This window comes from Perca fluviatilis, chromosome 16, assembly GCF_010015445.1.
Source record: "Perca fluviatilis chromosome 16, GENO_Pfluv_1.0, whole genome shotgun sequence".
Lineage (NCBI taxonomy): Eukaryota > Metazoa > Chordata > Actinopteri > Perciformes > Percidae > Perca > Perca fluviatilis.
The window spans coordinates 20,889,045-20,912,478 of NC_053127.1; the positions used below are offsets into that span (position 1 = coordinate 20,889,045).

At 39.9% G+C, this 23,434-nt stretch overlaps 1 protein-coding gene across 2 annotated transcripts; it reads right to left on the reverse strand.

Moving 5' to 3' along the window:
* Positions 1 to 7,998: 7,998 nt before the first annotated feature.
* Positions 7,999 to 21,020, reverse strand: slc47a1 (solute carrier family 47 member 1). Of its 2 annotated transcripts, none has more exons than XM_039778458.1 (17): positions 20,536 to 21,020; positions 20,081 to 20,182; positions 17,258 to 17,326; positions 16,984 to 17,132; positions 16,347 to 16,389; positions 15,499 to 15,543; positions 14,188 to 14,285; positions 13,028 to 13,125; positions 12,767 to 12,880; positions 12,604 to 12,671; positions 11,716 to 11,824; positions 11,241 to 11,316; positions 11,082 to 11,151; positions 10,819 to 10,951; positions 9,929 to 10,023; positions 9,547 to 9,651; positions 7,999 to 9,446 (listed from the first exon to the last, which is right to left on the reverse strand). In XM_039778458.1, exons 1-17 carry the CDS (start codon positions 20,740 to 20,742, stop codon positions 9,060 to 9,062), a joined length of 1,968 nt encoding a protein of 655 aa, XP_039634392.1. In that variant the 5' UTR covers positions 20,743 to 21,020; the 3' UTR covers positions 7,999 to 9,059. The 2 variants fall into 2 exon arrangements, with proteins under 2 accessions (XP_039634392.1, XP_039634393.1); XM_039778459.1 differs by having other exon boundaries at positions 7,999 to 9,425; positions 20,536 to 21,018.
* Between the last annotated feature and the right edge of the window lie 2,414 nt (positions 21,021 to 23,434).

A 23,434-nucleotide genomic window follows, 5' to 3' on the forward strand; every position in this document is an offset into this window, starting at 1 on the left:
TACATCGTCGTCTGAGCTTTAGTCTTGCTCATCAGCTGTAACATTGTCACCGGCTCCTCACAGCGACTGTAATCTTGGCCTGCTCACCTACAGAGACTGCAATCAGTAACATGCTGTGGCATCATTAACAAGTCACATGTGTAAAGATTTGCTGTCAGAATCATTAGAGTAAAACTTGTGATAGTTGCTTAAGGACTCTAATATTAACTTCTTGGTTGTGGAACCATGCAGCACAATAACTTACCTGTAAGTCAGTTAAATCATGGCTGTAGTTAGCAATATTGCATATTATTTTAGTGAAACAGTCCAGAACTACTTTTGGGGGAATCTTTAATCACTTTTGGCAACTTTAAATCAAATATAAACTACTACAAATGAGTTGTCTTAGTATAGATAATATATGTTTTATCATGAATCAGTTAATCAATTAAACGAGGCAGGTCTTTTGAGTTCCTATATGATACAGCAATAATAGAAACAGTATGAGTAGTACCTTTCCCAACTCATAGTGCTACACCTGCTTTAACAAATCCAAATTCCATATCACAGAGTGTGTACACTTAACATGTTAAAAATAAAAGTGAAATTATTATATCATCACTGTATCACAAAGTAGAACTGTGTTGGCTCCAAATTTAAATAAAAACTGGTCACTTCAGCAGTCCCCTCACCATGGCACTTTTTATTTCCTGATATCTGTAAAACGGTGGCATTTATTTACAGGAATATGATGAAATTTAAATCTGGTTTTGGTGCTTCTTTTGTTTGTGCAGATTTATTTACACAATGTGTGTCTGATAAAAGAGGACATTTTCTTTGATTAGACTATCTCATGTGTAAGTAGCTTTGCAGTTATTTACTAATGCAGCTACATCCTAGCAGGACCAAGAGTAGGATTTTTCTGCCCATCAGTTCGGCGGCTGTGGGATGCTGTTACGTGAAGAATGACAGGATCTTAATAATTGGTGGTTTCATTTTTGGATCCTTGGCAACATAGTTTCTATTCCTTCCCTTGAACTGCATATTTCAAAGAACCGTAGAAGAAGAGCTCAATCTATAGTTTGTAGTTCAGATTACAGACTATGACAAATGTCTTGGTGAAATAATATATTCTGACTTCTCTGTGGTTAGTTTCATTCTTAAATCTCCTTCTTATTGATTGGCCCAATAAAAAAATAACTGTCTTGTTATTTATCAATCACCTCTGTCCTAGAGAATACCAGGGCTGAGTGACAGTGATATAGGAAGACAATGCAGTGATGTACAATCTGAAACTAATGTATTTCAATAGGAAGCAATTTTTGGCGTGATATTTATGTTTTTGTTGAACTTTGTATTTGAGGATTTAAACAATAAAAATAACAATAATAATAAAATACAGTTTCAGTTTTTTACCATTCAAGGTGGACAGCAGAAAAATAGGAGTCAACCAAGTCCTCCCACCCACCTCCGTCCCCTCCCAGGGACGGACTGACAATCTGTGCGTTCGGGAACGCACAGATTGACGAAAAAGGTTAGATTTGTCCAACCGACGGCCGTCGGCACAAAAAAGTCTAATAAAGCAATATTAATAGCCAACAGCAGGGGGCGCTAATATGATCACTTACTGTATATGCTATGTGTAAAAGAAACTGAGGAAGAAGAGTAGGCCTACTAGTCTGGCTATCACCAATCAACAGCCTGGTCATGATGAGGGACAGACAGCTGAGTTAATTTTAACATCAGCAAGAGGTACTGAGTGCCAGGATCAGGGCACATTATAATAGGCTGCCTTTATCCCTATCTTAGCAAATTGCATAGTCAGATATCAACATGGGTGTGCATCATGATTATGAAAATGATCGTGCCATTTAGTGCTGTCAAACTTAAAGTGTTTAATACTTTCTGTGAGGTTAATTTTAAACATTAAACGCATTAGAAATTAAGCGCGTTAGAAATTAATCACGATTTCACTTCGTCGTATATGAGAGGTCGTATTGAGCTCACTTTTGCTGCTAGGATGAAGACTATGGTATTGAATTAAACAGGAAAACATCAGGCATGCATTGGTACCACTCAAAACGTGCTAACAAACAGGGAAGGGCGCTAAATAATTCACTAAATGTTTGTGGAACTGGCAAAGGCCTGGTGGTTGTTTGTGAAAGCTTCATAGACAAAATTGATAGGGCCTAGTCATTTTCATCATTTCACCGCCTTAATATGAGTTAAAAATGTAATATGACATTGACAAAATATTGAATAGGTTATTCAATGCTAATTCTTTAACACATATTATATCAATAATAGCTAATAACCTATCTTTAAAATAATTTGTTTACTCAGGTTGAAGATAGTTGCAGCACAAAAGATGACAGGGAGAGTGCAGGGAAGTGCAAGGATGTCCCAGGATGCTCTACTTCACAATATTTCACACGGCCCAAGTCAGATAGTCACAGCCTGGAACACTTACCACCCTCAGCAAAAGCCTAAACACCTGTCTCTACAGAGAGTGTTTAGTTGTTAATTATCATCATTGGTTTTGAGATGTTACTTGCTGTGAATACCTTGTCTGATAGGCTACAGTATTGTGGCATAGTATCAGGACTTCCCGGATAGTGTTTATCGCACACGGCTAGGGGCAATGGCAGTCCGTCCCTGCCCTCCCCGGAAGAACTACAAGTATACTGGCTTTGTAATAGGTTCTGTGGTATGTCTCTAGTGGGAGTTGTAGTTTTAAAATATATTGGTATATTTCTCATAAGTAGAAGTTGACAGTGTAGAATTTTGGATACACCCTGGTTTTTTTGAGATGGTGAACACACATGGTGTCATCAGATTTGAAAAGTCTAATCATTAAATAGGTGAAAATAGCTTATTACCATATTTGACAGTGCTTACAGTGGGAAAACTTTGGTTACCATATCTACATTACAGCTGAGGTCCAGAGCTTTCTAGAACAGCTGGTCCTATGTGTGTAGCACCTTCTGTTGCTAAAAAACAAGCCTTCAAACGTGTACTGGGTTAAAGGTTCAGAGGTCAATATTTCAAAGCAAGAGTGATGTATCCTCTTCAGACTGACATATGTTACTCTTCGGGTTGAGACCAACGATGTGTTTGCTTTAGTCCTACGACAACGAATTTTTTTTTACATATCATGGAGACCACTTAGCAGGCAATAGCCTACTTTATTGTCCCCATAGGGGTATTTGGAAATAAGACCAAAATATTAGAATTAAAATAAAGAAATGAATACCATGATAACTTCTAAATAAATGTTGATAGATGTAGCGTTTTAATTTTAAAAATATCAATAAACAACAAAGCAATCCAGCTTCCCTGGTAATAAGACCGGAATAATAACATTAAAAGAAATACACATAAACCATGATAAGATCTTGTGAATAAATGTTGATTAAAACAACGGTTATTGGCCAAAAATACCACAAAGATAGCTCATAGGTTTGGGGTCAGGGCCAGTGGTGTAGGAGTCATTAGCCCAGTTCAATGTAAAGGTGGGCCTGCTGTGAGCGGAGGGCTCCGGTACAGGGAAAGAGTCAAATATAAGAGTGTAATGTTGGGATCCCGAGCCAAAAAAGGTTGGTATAAGATCACAGGAATAACAGGGTCACTGTATTTATTTTTATTCCTAGCTTGTTTGCAAAAACTCACAGAGTTAGAACAGGATGGAAACATTACCTAATATACTGAGCAGCAAACATCAGAGCTATTGCCACTGGCAGACCAATGCAATAGTAAAACACCGGGTTGGACAAGGCTGCAATTTTCTGCATTCCAGATCCTACAAGAATCCCTGAGCAGACACACTGAAAACACATAAAAAAATAGATTGAACAACACAAGTAGACAGCTCTGGTTTTCTTAAACACAAGAGCTCAATAAACAAGACAAGAACATTAGTTCTATTCTGTAATAACTAGTGCTGTCAGTTAAACGCGTTATTAACGGCGTTAACGCAAACCCATTTTAACGGCGTCAATTTTTTTAGCGCGAGATTAACGTTTTTTTGGCCTAGCAAACTTTGTAGTTCTTTTCACATGCTGTTGCAACAACTAGTAACGTTAGAAAAACTACAACACCACACCGGATCTAGCTAGACCGGAAACATAACAGGCACGCCGCACACACTTGTTTGGGCTTGCGAGCCGGCCACAAAATTGGTTGGGGTTAGGTATTTCACCTCAAGTAGTTAAGGTTAGGATAGCCGATTGGTCAGGGGATAGGACTTGAACAAATGGGGTTACGTTACCTTGCGTTGTCATGGACGCCTGGCCAATAAATGCTATTGAAGGGCGGGTCTTGGCGTGGCCATAGTGGGATTCGTAATATTGCGAGCCGGCCAAAGAGTAGTAGGCTAACGTTACGTTTTGAGTGGATGGCGAGCGTGAGACGCCACAATGGATGCCAATAAGATTCTGAATGGTAAGTTTACTTTTAAAAAGTTGCCAAATGGTTCCATTGACAAGACCAAAGTGATCTGTGTGTTTTGTCATTGTTAACTGAGCTATCATCGCAGCACGTCCAGTCTGAAACACCACTTGATGGTCAAGCACACAGCTGATGCCAATTCTCTCCCCCCAAGCCAGGCGACAAAAGCACAAAGCAAGCCAATCCACTTTTCCATGTTGATAAAAGCAAAAAGTGTGTGTTGCACCCAGCGCAATACGCATGTATCATTCCTATTTTGCACCTGATGCACAGCAGACTTTTCCCTCCACAGACGCACGTCGGTAAATTAGGGAATGTATTTGCGCTCCCGGGGGCGGTTCAGCGAAAAGAGGAGGTGTGTTCCGGCTTCCCTGATGCTATTTTGCAGTTTCAGAAAACAATTCCGCCACACACCAGGAAAAACCTAGTCTAAAGTCAGTGGCACGTTATTCAGATGCTATTTTAGGGGCGCATGCTTGGCCATAATGTAGTGTGCGCACAACGCGCATACACCTTGCTTCTCTCATCTACACGGACGCAGCAATTCCCATTTTTGCAAACCATACATAATTACAAGGAAAAATATTACTGAAAATGCGCTTCAGGTGTTTGGATAGATCAGGAGACACTTCACAGTACAGTCCTCAAAAAGTCGCAGCATTCTTTGTGGCTTGTTGTGTTTTACACAACATTTCCATGAATCATGGATGTGTTGATGACATAAATGATGAAATATTAGAGGACTTAAGGAGTGATGTTGAACTACGGTGGGATTGGACACTTGAGGGTCCAGGAGTGGTAATGTGCGATGTGCTCCTGGTGGAGCGGGTGGACGGAGATGGAGTCGGGGGAGGAGGACGGGGCACAACAGGAGCAGGTGGTGCGTTTGGAGGCCCACGCTCCATGGCTGCAGCAATCTTCTCCAGACTTGAGGAGATGCGCCCGAGAGGAGCAGCAACATCGCCACCCGGCCAAGACGGGCATTTATTACCTGCATCCCGGACAGCTCCCGCTGGCATGTGCCAGGCAAATCCGCCGTCATAATAGCAATCCGCCATGGAAAAAACTGCTCTTAAAGGGAATGTGAGATGACGCTCTGATTGGTTATTTTCACATTATGCCCAAACCACACCTAACTACTTCAGACCAACCAATTTTAGATTTGCGTTGGGCGCAAGACTCATTTATCCCGCCAGTATAATAGCAACAGCGCCCGAGATCCACCCACAAAGCTACTTGCATTCTGCGTTTCATACTCAGATCGTTAAAATAGGGCCCCGAGAGTGGTGTGACCCTCTGATGGTTGGTGTTGAGGGCTTCAAAGCACACAGAAGTAGTCTGTATCCAGAAGTCAAGCTGCTCTTGAGTTTTTCCTTAACAATAAGCATCAGAATGCCATAACCAACAGTAGCATATGTCATTAGAAATTGATATGCCGGTGAGAAATGGTATTTCACAGTAGAACCTAAGTGACATATTGTTCGTGAGTAGGCCTACCAGAAACCGGAAGAACTGCAGCAGGCAGCATACGTTACAAAAAAACGACAGTGACATACAGCTCAGAATCAACATATGCCACCAGAACAAAAGTTAAGTAAAGTAGTGTGTTTCCCTTAGGAGTTGGTAAAGACAGAAAGCAGAGTTCAAAGAGAGTGAATATTGGATTTACATTCGCCAGGTGGACACAAGCATGACTCCAAATGAATAATAGCAACAAGTTAGAGGTCTACATCCTTCAAAAAAGTAGAAGTTAATGTCTTTACATGGTTTAATTTTCAAAAAACACCATATTTTTGTTGTACTGCACATTGCTGCAGCAGCTCTTTTCACCCTGTGTCAGGTCTCTGTTTTAGCTACAGAGTGAGACCTCCCAACTTCTGTACGATCTTTGTTGTCAGTCGCACATGCACAGTAGCTAGGTAATGATTATATGAGCTAGCTAGCTGTTTCTCCAACTTCGGCCTGTACAAGGCAGGATTAGCCGGGAGACTTCTTCTCAACGAGGGCGCACTTCCAACTTTGCATGGAATACCTGCAGAACACAGACATGTAAGTAGTTCTATACAATTTATTATGTAGATTAGGGTGAATTTGTGTGTGTTGTAGCAGTGTTTTGCCGTTGAGAATTTGGAAGCACCAAAGACACAAAATAACGTCCCAAATCCCAGAAAAAGTGATTTTTTCATAATATGGGCCCTTTAACTAGCCTCGTGAGACCGTCCTGATCTCGCGAGCTCCAGTTTTCCACTCGCAGATCAGTCTGGTATCTTGAGATACCAGACTGCTAATGCTTTTTTCTCTTGGATCCTTCTTTTGGAATATGGACCAGGAACCTGAAATGGTGCCTTTTATTCGTAAATTCTCGTTACACAAACGGCAAATATCCTTTACCGACATGTTGCTTGCTTGCTGAGCTAACGAGCTATGCTTAGCCTGCAGCAGTAGGGGCTTGTGGTTGTATTTTCATACACTTCGTTGATCTGATTGGTTGATTTGGCCCGTCTATCACCAACATAGGTGGTGATAGACATATGGTTTATCCAATCAGCTAACCAGTATTTTCGCTCCTTCCCAAAAGTTCTCCAACGGTAAGTTACCAGATGGATATGCCGAGCAAATGCGAAGCAATCCATCTGGCGGAGTCAGGTTACACTTTAACACCTGATACGTCAATGTTGTGTTCGCAAATTGTTTTTGCTACCCCCAAGTGGCTAAAAAATCTATTATTTCAAGCAAAGTGTAGTCACAGCAGGTTTTGTTTTTACCTTTGTTTTCTAGTTATAGTGCTAGAACCGCCACTGGGTGGTTTTTAGATTGGAGAGGAGGGGTGTAGTGTAGGTTTCTTGTGGCCTACGGCAAATGTGAGACTGGGTTGAGGGGACAACCCAGTCTCACGGCAAAGCTGCGGGCGAGATTAGGAAGAGATAGGGTGGAGGTGCATTTTGGTAAACTGGAGTGCCGAAGTTTCATTAATGAAAGACTGAACCAGCAGTGGCAGCGGGAGTGGAGTAAAGACACCAGAGGGAGGAAGCTGTTTGACATCCAACCGTCAATAAAATCTGAGAATACAATGAGCCTGCCTAGGATGGATCAGATTAAGTTGGTCATATTAAGGCTGGGACGTTGTGAGCTGGCAAGTGGGCTGTTTCTTGTGGGGAAACACAGAGACAGCAAATGTCTATACTGTGGAGTTCTAGAGTCTGTCAAGCACGTCATTATAGACTGTCCAAGATACGCTGAGGAAAGGAGACTAATATTCATGACTCTAAACGAGATGGGAATTTACATTTTTTCCTTAAAAACTTCGATCGATGATGGTCCTAATCAAAAAGAAAGAGCATTGGGACTAATTCATTTCGTGAAAACCACGGACCTATATTGGAAAATATACCTTTATTTTCCAATATAGGTCCTCCACCAAGAGGAGTTTAAATGTAAGCTGGATTGTCCTCATCACCATTGGGAGGCAGCAATGCATCAGTGCCTAGTCTAAAGGGAAGCTCTGCTAATACAAACACATGCTTAGGAAAGATTTGACTGTTTAGTTGTACAAAGAGAAGGTAAGAGCAGTGCTGATATAAACATGTGCTTTATTGATTTTTTGGGACAGGCTTTTGGAGAAGACTTGGTGCTCAAACCCACGCTTTGTCTAATTTTTTTTGTTCAAGTAGATTCTGTTGTTTTGCTCCAGTTTTCTTTTGTTAGTTTCAAGTTTTTTATTTTTCCGATTTAAACGTGCTGGCACCCTACAAATAAATCTGCGCTGTTGGAATTCAAGAAGTCTGCCTGCTTATTTTTTTACGCTCTGTCTACGCTACGCAACAGTAGGGCAGGCAAGACGCTTCGCTTCTGAGACGCTCCCGGTGTGGTATGGTCCGTGGCGAAGGCCAGAACAAAACCGCTGCGCAGCCGGGAGGCAGCACAGATGCGCCTGGTGGAAAATGCGGGTAAGGTAGGAAAGTACACTCATCCAGGCAAGCACAGGTCTCATTCTCACGTTAAATGAATCACACAGGGAGAGGAGACCAATACCATTAATGTTACGAGCTAGCTTAGCCTTTAGTAGCTGTGTGTCTTTGTTATACGAGCCCAGGCTAGCTAAGCACTATAACACTGCTCATTAAGCTAAATATGTAAATGTTACATCAGATATTTAGTCAATCTTACACTTACAGTCAAAACATAAGAACATGATTAAAGGTCAGTAAGAAATAAGATATATGTTACAGTAAAAAAGGTAAATCAAGACAAGAATGGAAAAAAATCAAAAGCTATCTGTGGAAGACCATATGTTCCTTAATGCACACATGGTCACTTAGTGAGGGATTTAGAATGTGTCTTGTAGTCCCAGTTGAGCATTTCAGGCTGAGCAGGTTAAAAAATGACCTTTGTAACAATACCTTTGTTCATCCTGCCAGTCTTAGACTCATCTGATATTGCTTCCAGCTTTTTGTGGATTTGCTCAGCAGTGCAGCACTGAGACATTTTTCTCTACACAATTCAAATCCAACAGCCTAGGCTGTAGTTTTACAAAATGAACGCCCAGGTCTGAGTGGACTATGAATTCAACACTTATCTCCCTAAGAGATCTAAATTCTGCCACTAGACGTCTACATTCAGAGGTCAAAGATAGCTCAGAGGTTTGGGTTCGGGGCCAGTGGTGTAGGACTGGAGTCATTAGCCCAGTTCAATGTAAAGTTGGCCCTGCTGTGAGAGGAGGGCTCCGGTACAGGGAAAGCAATGTGGAAAGCGACACCTATGGCCAAAATCAGAACTGAAATCAAGAAGATGAGTCCCCGGCGCAAGATCAGCTCAGAAACAGAGAGCAGCGCTTGAGTTTTGGTGCTTGAAGTCTTTTTGCTCTGCTCAGCATCCCCCTCAGCTCCTCTTGTATTTGTGTTGTTGGCCTCAGCCTCATGACCGGCTTTCACCTCCTGATCCTGGGTGTTGACTGGACTGTAGCCATCTGCTTTAGGGGCTTTTTCTGTGTCCAACTGGGCCTTCAGGGTGCACAGATGCTGCTGTTAATCAATATGTGAGCAGCTCAAGTATATTTACACAAACAAAGAAGTAAGAATGCCTTGCTTAACTACACACCACATACTATACATATGCACTTACTGTATTTGGGCAGTCCGAGATGTCAGGCACTATCTCTTCATTAATCACTGTACTAATAGGGCGCTTTGGTATCAACACCACTTTCTTTCCAGCTCGCAGGACAGCCTGAAAACATATTAGAGTTTATGAGAGACGTAAAAATTATTTTTATTCATGTAAAAAGAAAATACAAAAAGTGAAACAAAACAAAGATTTAAATGCTGCCAAGTTAATTTGGTATAGGGAAATGCTGCAAGGATGCCAGCATTTATTGATGAGACTGCCTCGTGATGAAGCTCCATTACAACAAAAATATTTAATCTGCTAATCCCAACTCCTGGCCTCAATACTATTTGGAAAGCTTTAAATACCATGCATTTAGAGATAAATAAGAACATCCTACCTTGTGTGTGATTTTCTTCCAGTTGAGTTTGTAGATTAGAAAGAGGAAGAAACCCGTCTCTAATAAAGCACATATTAAGAGACCCAGCCACAAGCCTAACCAGAGGAACGAGAAAGAAAGAGCTACAGTGTATTCACTTCATACACACTCTGTACATACAATACTCAAAACTGTTTAGGGAAAGTTAAGAAAAACAAGTGTTATACTTGACATTTATGACAAAGAGAAGAAGATATTCATATTTTGATCTGTGCTAAATGAAAAATCTGGGCATCACCAAAGTCATCCTGAGGGGGTCATGAGTGTGTGTATCAAATGTCATGGCAATCCATCAATCCACACATCAATGACTATCTGCATTGCCTTTCCCAAAACCTAGCCTTGTGCGGCTAAAAAAAAGGTTGCTAGAGGCATTACCCACCTCTGAACTCCAAACATATTGTATATCTGCATATTACTTTAAATAAGAGCCACCCATATGAGTATTACAGTGTGTGTGTGTGTGTGTGTGTGTGTGTGTGTGTGTGTGTGTGTGTGTGTGTGTGTGTGTGTGTGTGTGTGTGTGTGTGTGTGTGTGTGTGTGTGTGTGTGTGTGGGAAAGCGGAAGGTTTTGGACAGCCGGCCTAAAAAGAGGGTCATCCGCTACATTATGGGTAATGTAGTCACCCGATTTTGACAAAATGCGTGGAATAAAAAACATGATATTTCTGGTTCTGCTGCATTGATGTTGAGTCTTTTTTAGAGTGAGTCCAATATAAAAGTGTAATGCTGGGATCCCAAGACAATAAACGTTTGTGTATGATCACAGGAATAACAGGATCACTGTATTTATCTTTAATCCTAGCTTTTTTCCAAAAACATACACAGATAGAACAGGATGGAAACATTACCTAATATTCTGAGCTTAGCAGCAAACATCAGAGCTATTCCCACTGGCAGACCAATGCAATAGTAACACACCAGGTTGGACAAGGCAGCAATTTTCTGCATCCCAGCTCCTACAAGAATCCCTGAGCAGACACACTGAAAACACACATATTTAAACACATAAAAAAGAGATTGAACAACACAAGCAGACAGGTCTGTACTGTTTACTGTTTACAGCTCAATGCAAAACAAGACAGAACATTTGTTCTGTTGTGTAATAACGTACCAGAAGTGCATCAAAGAATTGTATAAATGTGTAGACTGTGAGGTTCTCTGAGACAATCTCCACAATTTTTCTGCAAATAGTGGAAGTAGAAAAAGATTATCACAAACAGAGTTGCCTTTACAGGGTGCAGGAATAAACTTGTGTTGGTCTAAAACTCACTCATCAGAGGTAAATATGTAGCCAAGCTCGGACTTACAGCCAGCGATGACAATACCCTGGAACACAGCAAGCACTCCTGTAGCAAAGACATTAGGTAAGGGATAATACCTGACAAGTTATGTGTTCCACGACTGTAATGCATGACTATCGTCCAGATTCACAAAATATCAAACACAATAAAGTTGTATGGCTCTAACATGTATTTATCTTTGTGTGTGTGTGTGTGTGTGTGTGTGTGTGTGTGTGTGTGTGTGTGTGTGTGTGTGTGTGTGTGTGTGTGTGTGTGTGTGTGTGTGTGTGCGCGCGCTTACCAAGAGTTTAATACACTGATTACACATTTACACATATGTTAGAGTTGTCCAGTTATACTGTATAAACCTGCCAACCAGTCAGGATCAAGAATTCTCAGTGGGCACGATTTAGATTACATCAATTATGTTTGTGTTTACAGGTATATGCGGATGTGTCTTCATACCTGACAGCACAAGGGCCACTTTGCAGGTTAGTATGGCCCTGGTAGTGTTCCCGGCCCCCAGAGCATTCCCAACACGCACACAGGCAGCTGCATGGACACCTAGAGGGAACTGCAAGGACCCAGTATTACTTTTTGGTGTCAGTTACAATGAGTTACACACATTTGGGAAAAATATTTATTCACTTTCTCTTTTTAGACTTTAATGAAAAGATTGATACCATTGTAACCCCTGTATGTGTGTGTGTGTGTGTGTGTGTGTGTGTGTGTGTGTGTGTGCGCGCGCGCTTAGGTTAGCATAAAGACTGGAAACGGGGAAACACCTATGTCTTTCCAAAGTCCAAAAGTAAAACTACCAGAACCTCTAACAGTCACAAATTATTTAGGCCTATCTCATTTGTTATCCATGCACAAACAGAAATGTGAAAACATCAATTTGTGATTTTAGGGTGGTTGCATGCTGCAACGATTACAAGCCCAGGTCCAGGACTTTTGTTTGTCTTCGACACATAGACACATAGACATAGACGGTTACAAGAAAAGTCACTGTGCATGTTCGTTACAGTACATAACTCCCCATAAATTCACAAAGTGTAATGTTTCCATGTCAAAATGAAACAAACAAGATACAAGATGTTAATTTGTGAGCTCTAGAGGTGTTGGTACTCCTAGTTTTGAACTTTGGACGGAGCCAAGCTAGCTGTTTCACACACTTTTAGTCCTAATGCTAAGCTAAGCTTATCATCTCCTGGATATAGGTCCTTACTTAACATACAGACATGAGAGACAATCTTCTCATATAAAGTGAAGAAGCTCATTTCCAAAATGCTGAATTATTGTTAAATAATATTGTGGACATAAATGTTCCAGTGAACACATTGGATTACATACCATATATGACAATGTTCCTAGTTCTGCTAATACATGCTGGGCAGCAAGATCCTCCTCTCCAAGTACACCTGAAATGATAAAGGTCACATCTTTTAAAACTTAAACGTTTTCAAGCTCCAGTCAAAGAGGCTTTAAAGAAAATACAAACAAAAGCAACACTGACCAGCAAGGAAACCTCCGATCTCCCAGATCCACCATTCAAAGCAGACCATGAATGTGCTGGGAATAGCCAGCTTCATATAGGAGCCCCACTCCTGCAGACATTCTGTGGACCAGCCTGTAGAAAGATTCACACAGAAGGATTATACTCAATACAGCCTGAAGACAGATTTAATCCATCATTTGCCTTTTGGTCCAATAGTGTAGCAGAAATGGTGATTTGGTCATTTAGTGTTTTATATTCACATTTGTGTGCTAAACTCACCTTCCCATGTCTGCTGATGGAGCTTCTTCCATCGGATGTAGCCAAACAACAGCAGGCAGGTGGCTATCTGAGAGAGGCTGTGAGCAATTGCTGATCCACTGCAAACACACATGATACATCATTTACATATAAAATATTTTCATATTGGAATTATGTCTTGTTAAGGTCAACATTGACTGTGACTCCATCCCGCTCTCTCTAGACAAAGACATGGAGGGACTACACACTGAGGGGTCAAAGGAGGCCAGCAACGAGAAAGTTACGCTGTGCGGGACACTCGAATGGTCTGAGAATAAACCTTGACCATTTAGCGTCCATGCTTGATATGGGAGGGGAGGGACAGGCCTGACCTGACCACAGGGACCTGATTGGTTAAGTGGACTGCCTGTTGTATCAAATGTTTATCCAGCTGGACCAGGATCAACAGAGCTCTTTCTTCTTCCCCTAGACTGCCTTCCTCTCTAAATAAAGTAAAAAATAAAATAAACATCAGTGTACTGCTGGCTCTGTTTTAACAAAAAACAAATCATTCTTCTTAGATTAAAATACGAGCTCTCTGACCTCCTGTCCTCTTATTTCCAAACTCATGACTATCCCCTCAGCCCTCTCAGTGAAGTGATCAGGGGAGAAAGAGAGATCTGCTTTTAATGTTATACAGTAGAGGCTTTGAGGTATAGTAAGTGATGTCAATCTAATACAACACACTTTTTTGTCAAATTCAGCGAATATCTCCTCACGGTCACCTAGTACTCTATTTTCTGTGTGCACAAAAAAAAAAATCTGGTACAAATACACAGCCCTGACTGTGTAAATGGAAAACAAACAGAAAGGAGTGCACAAGCCACAAAACACTACTCCAGCCAATCGGCAACAGTTGATGATAGGGTTGGAGGGGAGAGGCAGCATATGAATGAGCCAGCAGGCCAGTAGTTATCTGTTTGTGAATCTGGGGGGTGAAGCTTCTGAAGGGGGGGTTGTATTTGTTTGGCAGTTGAGTTCAAATATCAACAGTCTTTGCGCAGCATCGCTTACTGCACCTTTAACTAGTACATTTTATTGGTCATCACTTGATAACGTTTTTTTAGCAGCACAAAATCCATCAAACATGATGGACAAAACATGATCTTACAAAGGTAAGGAGAAGCAGCATACACACTTACACCACACCCAAATCCAGGCTGAAGATTAAGACGTAGTTGGCCCCCAGGTTAAAAATGTTTGCTGCTGCTGCTGTGTACAACTGAGGTAGAATGATCCCCTGTCACACAAAAAAGACATGCAATCCTTAATCAGCTATCCAATCTGTAGAGCTAATTTTCAAACTGCATGGATATTATTTATGCAGGTTCGAGATAAACAACAAATTCGGGAAAAGAAAGCACTCCAGTAACAAGACTATAGTAAGCCTAAACCATGCTAGCAGCTTGATTAGGCAGAGCGGTGCTTTGTGATAAATGCTAATTTCAGCATGCTAACATGCTAAAAAGTAGCTAATTATTTGGGCACCCCTGTACATTTTCATGATTTTCCTTTATAAATCATTGGTTGTCTGGATAAGAAATTTCAGTTAAATATATCATATAGGAGACAAACACAGTGATATTTGAGAAGTGAAATAATCTTTATATGATTTATGGAAAGTGTGCAAGAATTATTTAAACTAAACTAGGCATGTGCATAAATTTAGGCACCACAAAAGAATAATTAACTCAATATTTTGTGCATCATCCTTTTGCATAAATAACAGCCTCTAAACGCTTTTTATAGCTTCCAATTAGAGTCTGGATTCTGGCGAAAGGTATTTTGGACCAGTCTCCTTTACAAAACATCTCCAGTTCAGTCAGGTTTGATGGTTTCCGAACATGGACAGCCCACTTTAAATCACACGACAAATTTTCAATAATATTCAGGTCTGGGGACTGAGATGGCCATTCCAGAACGTTGTACTTGTTCCTCTGCATGAATGCCTTAGTAGAATTTGAGTAGTGTTTAGGGTCGTTGTCTTGTTGAAAGATCCAGCCCCGGCGCAACTTCAACTTTGTCACTGATTCCTGGACATTGTTCTCCAGGATCTGCTGATAAATCATATAAACTTTATTTCACTTCTCAAATATCACTGTGTTTGTCTCCTATATGATATATTTAACTGAAATTTCTTATCCAGGCAACCAATGATTTATAAAGGAAAATCATGAAAATGTACAGGGGTGCCCAAACCTTTGCATACCACTGTACTTCATAAACCGTATCGTAAATGTCTGTACAAACTGTTCCAAAACATTTATCCGACAAAACTTCTGACCTGGTTCGGCGTGACGCTGTCTCTGATGTAAATACAATTATAAAGACATGAGGTTATTCACTCTCTTTTTTTACCATTGCCACCATTTCCTGAATTTGTTTTGGGGAAACATATTGCAGTCCATTTTTAAGGCTGGGAGACGTGCACCTGTTTTCTCTTATAAACTTACCTGGTTTTGTAGGTAGGCAACTTGCAGCATGTGCAGGAACATGGCCTGTAGCAGGAAGGGACAAAGGGGATTTTTTTTTTTTTTAAATCAAACTGGTAGACCTCTCAGGATTCTCAAACACAACTTGGTAGCTGCTTTTTCACTGTCAATACCTCTGCAGGCCTATTTGTTCTATGCTACTCATTCATTTCTAAATGTTGATATGTTGTGTGCATGCATGCTAATAATCTGATGAAAACCTATTAATGGAGGAATATTCAAATTACTTTAATCAATCTAACTGGATTATCTAAGTAATGTGAGTAAGCACAACATGATGGAAAGTTGAAATGTCTTGCTTTTAAATCACTGTGTCATGTTTACACTTTAGTTTGACTATAAGCATTGAAAATATCCGGACTGTAGGCATTTATTGTTTTCTAGATGTGTCAATTTGCCTAGAAAAACCTATTATTGTTTTTATGGCCGTTACTGTAAAGATGTAGCTACTCTTGCTTTTTCTTAATTACTTTGATTTTATGCACTGGAGAGGTCATGGGGAGAATTGGATGGAACATGATTGTTTTCTACACAGACAATGACCTGGCTTCTAGTACTATTGGAAAGAATTGTAAAGTAAATATTTCATCACAGAAAAAGACATTTTACCACGTGTCTGCTATTATTTTTAGTTCTTAAGATATTTCCTATTTGCTACCTCACATCCTTCAAGCGTCAAGCCATTTAAATGTTATGTTTTTTAATACAGACCCTAATGTGCTAATTATGTAGCTCAAGTAACTGCTGAACATTGCATATTCAAAAAAATTGAGTGATTGACAGTGAGTGTTTCAGTTCATGGCACTCACTGGAACAGCTGGTAGAAATGCTATCACGTAAAGCTGGGCAATTCTGAAAGGCAAATAGGGTAATATTAATGTAGCAGAGCAAACATACAATAATTCACTTTCTACTCAGACATGCCCCTCTTTTTGCAAGTCTATATGCAGTGCTTTAAATTCTCAAAATGATAAGTAAAAAAACAGGAATCTAATCTTTCCAGGTGTCTGAAGCTGCATATATTCCCACATATACAGTACATAACGTACATAAATGTGCATACAAAGCTGAACTTAAAGCAACACTATGTAACTTTTCCAGCTTCGGCCCCCCTACAGGTTGTCTCATTGGAACTACAGCTGCAGCTAAAAGTTATATAGTGTTGCTTTAAGCACACCAACAAATACCTCTGTACACACTTATCTGGAATAAAACAATACAATAGTTAATATAGCATTAACACCGCTGATAAGAATAACAACCTTGGCACTAAAGATAAATATATGTTGTTTTTTTTCCAAGCTAACAGTTAACAGAGCATCAGCATATTGTACACTCTGACACATACAGCATGCAGAGCGCACACACACACGCATTTCTTAAACTTATCAATACTTATATATATATATATATAGTATTGATAAGTTTAAGAAACTGTGAATTTACCTTGCCACCTCATTCTCTTGGTACAAGATGAGCAGCAAGTTCTGAGTGTTGATGAGAAGACCCCAACAGGGCAGACAAAAGAACAGCAGGATCAATGAGCTCCTTTGGAGAATTACTCCCACACGTTTCATGTTCTTACTGCCGAATGTCTGCAAGACACAAATGAGGCAAAAGAGAACAGAATCTGATTACACAGGTTAAAAATGTAGACCTTTCTGTATAAAACACACAATGCAAATTGTGAAATTATAATAGATAATGTGGTTTTGCTCACCTGAGAAATTAGTGTGTCACAAGCCAAGACAAAGCCATAGCCTGTTGCAGTTGTGGTTATTGTAACGGTCTGAGTGGTGGAGCATCAAAAACAAGACAATCAGAGAACAAAAACTGTAGACTTTAGTTATAAAATGTTGCTGTTTAAATGTCTTTAACACATTGTCCTTTTTTGTTTATGTACATAACTCTGAGTAATATGTACATTAGTTTGATTCACCAACTAAGGTGAATGTGGTTTCTTAGTCCTTGAAACTATTTGATAGAAAAGGATGAAAAGCCAGTTGCCGCAAGGGTGGAAAGCCCATGGCTGAAAAACAGGTAGATTTTATGGAGCAGAGCAACTCCATTAAAAATGTGTGTGGAGAAATTACTTCAGAAGGAGAGAGCAGCAAAGCCTACCGTGTGTCAAGCAAAGTAGGGTTATTGGAAGAATTAGTCTACAGAGACATCATGGCAGGAGGACGTTGTAGGATTGAGAACCCTAATAAGATTGACTGTAAGTGCAGTCTGTGATGTGCTGATATCTCCCTAAAATCTAAACCAAAAAGTAGGAAGGGATCCTGCCTGCCCCCTTATAATTTTAACATTTCAACTGGCTAATTCACTTCAGTGTCACTGTATCCAGCCTCAGCTCAGTCCATTATAATCTCACAAGTGGACACAGATGCCCTGCACTGGGACATTTAGGAAGAAGCTATTTCTGTAGTCTCTCCAAAATCAAGACCGCACATCGCACATACAATTGTCTAACACAAATGAATTCAACTACAGTTAACATTCAATATACCTCACACAAGACCTCCCCACCCCACCCCCCGATCTCCCCCCCACACACATGCACACACAGAAGAAAGTGAACCTTCTGCACATCCTCCCCCTCATATCGCACATATATTTTACCCAGATATTGCACATTTTCCATTAGATCATGCTGTGATCAATAACGTATTCACTATCAAATCAAAAATAATGCACCAATGCCCTACCAGATGCTGCACATCCTCCGCTAACCTTAATACATTAGACTGATCATGGATCTCAACCCGCACAATGCTCAAAGATTGTTTAAAGAAGTATATTGTCTGTGTGGTCTAAAGGTGCTAAACACTTTGTGTTCCCCCCCCTAACATTCTATCTAATCATCAGTCTTTTTAGGATTTCATGGCTGAATCCAGATAGTTTAGCATTTTTCAATAAGACCAATTTGTCCATTAAATATATTATTTTGCCTATAATGGGAAAGGGTTGATACACCTAGTCCCACTGAGAATCAACACCCCAGTCTGCAGCTTGATACAAGTATTGGCCAATTTTAGCTCATTGCTTTTATTTTCAGGTCTGTAGTTTAGTGCCAACTGTTCTCACGATTACGATGAACTGTGGGTACTCCTAACACGCAATGCTCTCACAAATATATCCTATTTTCCTAGTGCCAAATGGCCGACAGTCAAAGTAGACTGGTGGTAAAAAGAGTTCAAGATATAGCAAGCCAAAGAGAGCCAGATATTTTGGCAGACCAAGATGGGGCTTGTGTTGTCCATGTGCATCAATTGTGTGTGATTAAATTAGTTGTCTTTTTGCACTACATGTTTCTGCTGCTGGTCTCAGGTCTTGCAAAAGAGATCTTATTCTCAATAAAATGACAACTAAATTAAAAAGAAAAAATTATGAGAAAATTATGTCCAATGGATCTCCATGTTGCATTTTTGGAGGATGTGTATGTTAGCAACTGTTTGAGAACATAGTAGCCAAGGGCTTGGAAAGCCTACGCTATAGGGCATGATGCCATGTGATATCACTTCCTTAACACATGCTGGTCATGCAAACCAACAAGTGGCTGCCATGATTATAAAGGTCTGATAAGACGAATACAAATAGAGTTTGCATAAGTGGAAGTAACAATGATCTCGAGGATGACAATATCCCAAGCCCTGAGGGTCAAGGTGTCCCTCAAGGTTCAAGGTTGAATTATGATGTGAATGGTTTAACGAGGATGAATCTTTTGTAAATCAGCTGATATCGTCCTCCAGAGTAACCAGATCTCAACCCAACTAAAACCTGTGGGAGATTTCGGACTGATGTGCTGCGCTGGTTCAATACCTCTGAATTGCCACCCCCCACATTTGTTCAGTGATTCAAACACGGTAGTTCTGGGGTTGTGATAAGAATCAAATCTTCCTGCATAGCTAGCTGGCTACCTAGCTATTCATAAAAACAAATGGCGTCAAAAGGGTGACAAGCGTAGGATGAGAGCAATGCATCTGTACACGTTCTTGTAAATCAACTTGCAGTAAACTAGGTTTATGTTTTTTCTTTTACTTTGTCACCCATCTGTATCTTGAAACTCGTTAGATAATGTTAAACTATTATTGTGGTTGTCTGGGGATATTTTAATTCCCTTACATGTTCCACTACATATTCCATTCAAACTTTGTTTTTTTTGTTCATTTTTTACATCGCTCCACTCTGTGGTGTTACGTGTCTAAATTCTTTCTGTTTGTGCAGTTGACATGGCAGGTGCTGATGTGAATATATTTGTCTTTTTGCACCCTTTTGGAGCGTAATATCACAGTATTGCCAAGTCCCTTTGCCAGTTTGGTGTTAAAGGTACAGAAAATGAGCATCATCACTCTCTCTCACACACACACACACACACACACACACACACACACACACACACACAAATACTATTGTGAGAGGAAATTACTGTCAGTATGAGCAGTAGCAGAAAAAGTAGTACAGTAAATAGTTAGTATAGTTGTAGCAGTTGTAATATGCAGCAAGTAAAATCAGTTAGTCTACAAAGGATTAAAAATGGTACCGCTGAGGCGAGTGCGTATCCAGCCAGTTCTGCATTGCCAATGTGACCACAGAATATGGTGCTAACAAAAGGCATGAGAAAGTACAGAATCCGGGACAGCAGCTGTAGAAACAAAGAGAAAAATCTGACAGCCTATAATGCAGCAAACTATTGCTATTACTGTAACTGGGTTCAGACAGTTTATCAAAGAGCAGTGATGTGAAATTCCCAAGCACAGACAGGTTTGCTCTAAGATACACTACAGGCACCATATTATTTTATTTGCATACTGTGTATATATTTCATAACTGGAAATTGATTGCACTGTTTAACTGTGCTCTGTAACATTGCATGCACAACAGTATTTCTACAACCAATCAATATAGGAACCGAATGTATAACAGTCGTGGCATTTCATGAATAACATACCAATGCGTCCCCCTCCACCCCCAACACTTCAACTTTCCCCTACTCACCAGTGGGCCTGTGAGCCTTAAGACTTGGTAGAGTTCTTCTCTGTAGGCGAGTGGTAGCCAACGTCTCACACACGCACACCTAAACAGTTTGGAGCTGACAGCCGCCTCGTCTCCCTCAGTCCCTGCCGTCCTGGCAACAGAAACCCCAGCAACGGGCCCTGCACCCGGTGAAGGGTGTGCAGGTTCCAGGGAACCCAGCTTCTCCATTCAAACACAGAAAAAGAAGAAAGAAGGGAAAGAGATTGGAGAAAGGCAAAACAAGGCAGACAAGGAGGGAGGGTAGTAGGGAGGGAGAGAGGGAGTATAAGAGGGGCAGTCGGTCTATCTGGGTTTAGAAATACAACACATGCAATGCTTACAGTAAAAGTTAGTGATTGAATAATCTGGTCTGAAGGGAGATAAGTGAATGAATAAAGGAAAGAACACAGAGTGAGTGTAAAAGAACAAAAGTGTGGATACAAGGGTCAAAGCAGGGCTGACGAATGCTTGATAGGGAGGGAGGGAATATAGCGGGACTGAGTATTTGTAGTCTATATGGGATAAGTGAGTGCTTTGTTTCATTAACATGTTTTGGTGTGTGTGTGTGTGTGTGTGTGTGTGTATGTGTGTGCGTGCATGCATGCACGTGCGTGTGTGTGTGTGTGCTGTGTGTGTGTGTGTGTGTGTGTGTGTGTGTGTGTGTGTGTGTTTACAGAGCTCAGTTGTAATCTGATGAAGAATGCCCATTCGCACAGCATAAACTCTGCAGGCTTTAATTAATTACTTACAGTGAAGCCATGCTGTTTATTTTTGTGTGTGTGCACATGTATTACCAACTGATCTTATCTGCCTTTAACTGTACTTTGACCACTGCCTTTGTCCCTGGGACTTTGTCCCTCCTCCTTATGTCACATAGACATGTGCACACAAACCTGCACTCGTCAATTTTCTTCTGACTGAGCAATGCAACCTAACCAGTACATTCAACTTATATGTTAATACTGAATGTGACTGAGTAACATTTTGGACTTCATCAATGATATTTATATTTAGCTTCTTAGAAAAGACACAGTTTCAGGTAGTTTTAGATATGCATCATTTGTAATAACAGCATGGAAAAAAGAGGTCACAAGCACAGCTATCAGCTAACATGTTAAAGATGAAGAGGATACAGGTTTGAATCGTGAGGAACAAGAGATCATTGCACGTGTCCATCTGGTATAATGTTAGTAGGTAATCAATTGTGCAACTTCACATAAAGAGCACATTCTTCTACCACAACTATGTTGTAATTGTTGCTAACCTTTAATCCTTGATCTGACAACACATGAGGAGTTTTTCAATGAAGCTGCAATAGTTGAATATCGTGTGCTGATTATGAAATGTCCAAAGCTTATAATGATAAACAGCATGACGTTTTTGTCTACATTCTCAGGACTTTTTTCTTTCCTAACTGTCCCTCCATACTGAACTGGGAAAAAGGGAGTCTAAGTATACTGCTCCCTTGGCTTGGAATTACAGTTACAAAGGCACCTGAATCTTCGAGAGCTGGTTTCATTGCAGACATTTAAAGCCATTATAAATGACTTGGATGCCAGCACATCTGGCTGTATAAGTTTCAAATGTTGAAGTATGTTTTTGATATCTTTTACATCTGTAATCTGTTCTTGTGTCTCCATTTTAAGTTGTTATGTTTAAAACCGTGTTAATTGTGCTGCTGCTTGTCTTGGCCAGGTCACTCTCTAAAAGAGATTTTTAATCTCACTGAGTCTTATTCCTGGTTAAAAAAAGGTTCAATAAAAAATAAGTATGCCATATAAACTTAAATTAACAGGTGATATGTCAATGTTGCGTTCAATTGTTTTTGCTGCCCCCAAGTGACCCAAAAAAAAAACATTTCAAGCAGAGTGCAGTCACTGCCGCTTTGTTTGAACCTCTGTTTTCTAGTACATTTTACCGTTTCTAGTTATATTTCACCAAAATTATACATTTCCATGACAAAGTAATTTAATAATATGGTAAAATGTAAAATCAGATTCTTGTCTTAACTCAGTTTTGACCTTATATGAAGCATACTGCATTTTTGCTTTTTAGGAAAGAACAGAATTATATTATTTACATTAAATTTAATAAATCTGAATGAAAGAGTCCATTTCTTTGTTGTAGTTAAAGGAAACTACTGTTACCATTGTTTCAATCACAGTACCAGTGGGGGGGGTTATATATTCAGATCCTTTACCTCAACTGCTTTAAATAAATAATAAAGTGCTGTGCATTAGTTAAAGTACAACATTACTATCAGCAGAATGTACTCAAAGTATTACTGAATTATAGCCCCTGTCAGTGATGGGCTATATTGATATCTTATTAACTATAACTAATGCATAATGCTACTGCAACATAAAAGCATTTTATTTTCGTGCATAGTTACTCATGGTAAGGCTAATTTCAACTACCTAATGTGCTGTTAGTGTTAGGGTTACATTAACTCAAGTATTGTACTTAAGTACAATTTTTACTTCACTTTATATGATACTTTATACTTCAACTACATTACATTTGTACATTTAATTGAGACTCATAGTTACTTCTACACTACTAATCTACCCAGTAGTATACAAAGTATCTCAAATTGGATCCACATTGACTTTTTTGCAAAACCTTCAATGCAAAGGAACTACAGGTATAAGTAGTGGAGTAAAAAGTACTATATCACCCTAAAATGGAGTAAAAGTATAAAGTAGCATTACATTGAAATATTTTGAGGAGTACCTAAGTACTTATTGAGTAAATGTATTAAGTTACTTTCTACCACTGGTAACATATATCACATTGTGTCAGTAAAGAAGCTGTCAGAGGAGAGACATGCTCGCTGCTGTTTAAAGTGCAAATGTAAAAGCACTTATCAGCTGGGTAGTTA

Excerpts from the sequence above, each read along its gene's own strand:
- slc47a1 (XM_039778458.1), bottom strand. The coding sequence starts at position 20,742 with ATGGAGAAGCTGGGTTCCCTGGAACCTGCACACCCTTCACCGGGTGCA. Across the intron at positions 20,183-20,535 it reads TAAGGCTCACAGGCCCACTG|CTGCTGTCCCGGATTCTGTA; the intron begins GTGAGTAGGGGA and ends TTGTTTCTACAG. Across the intron at positions 17,327-20,080 it reads GATACGCACTCGCCTCAGCG|ACCGTTACAATAACCACAAC; the intron begins GTACCATTTTTA and ends TCCACCACTCAG.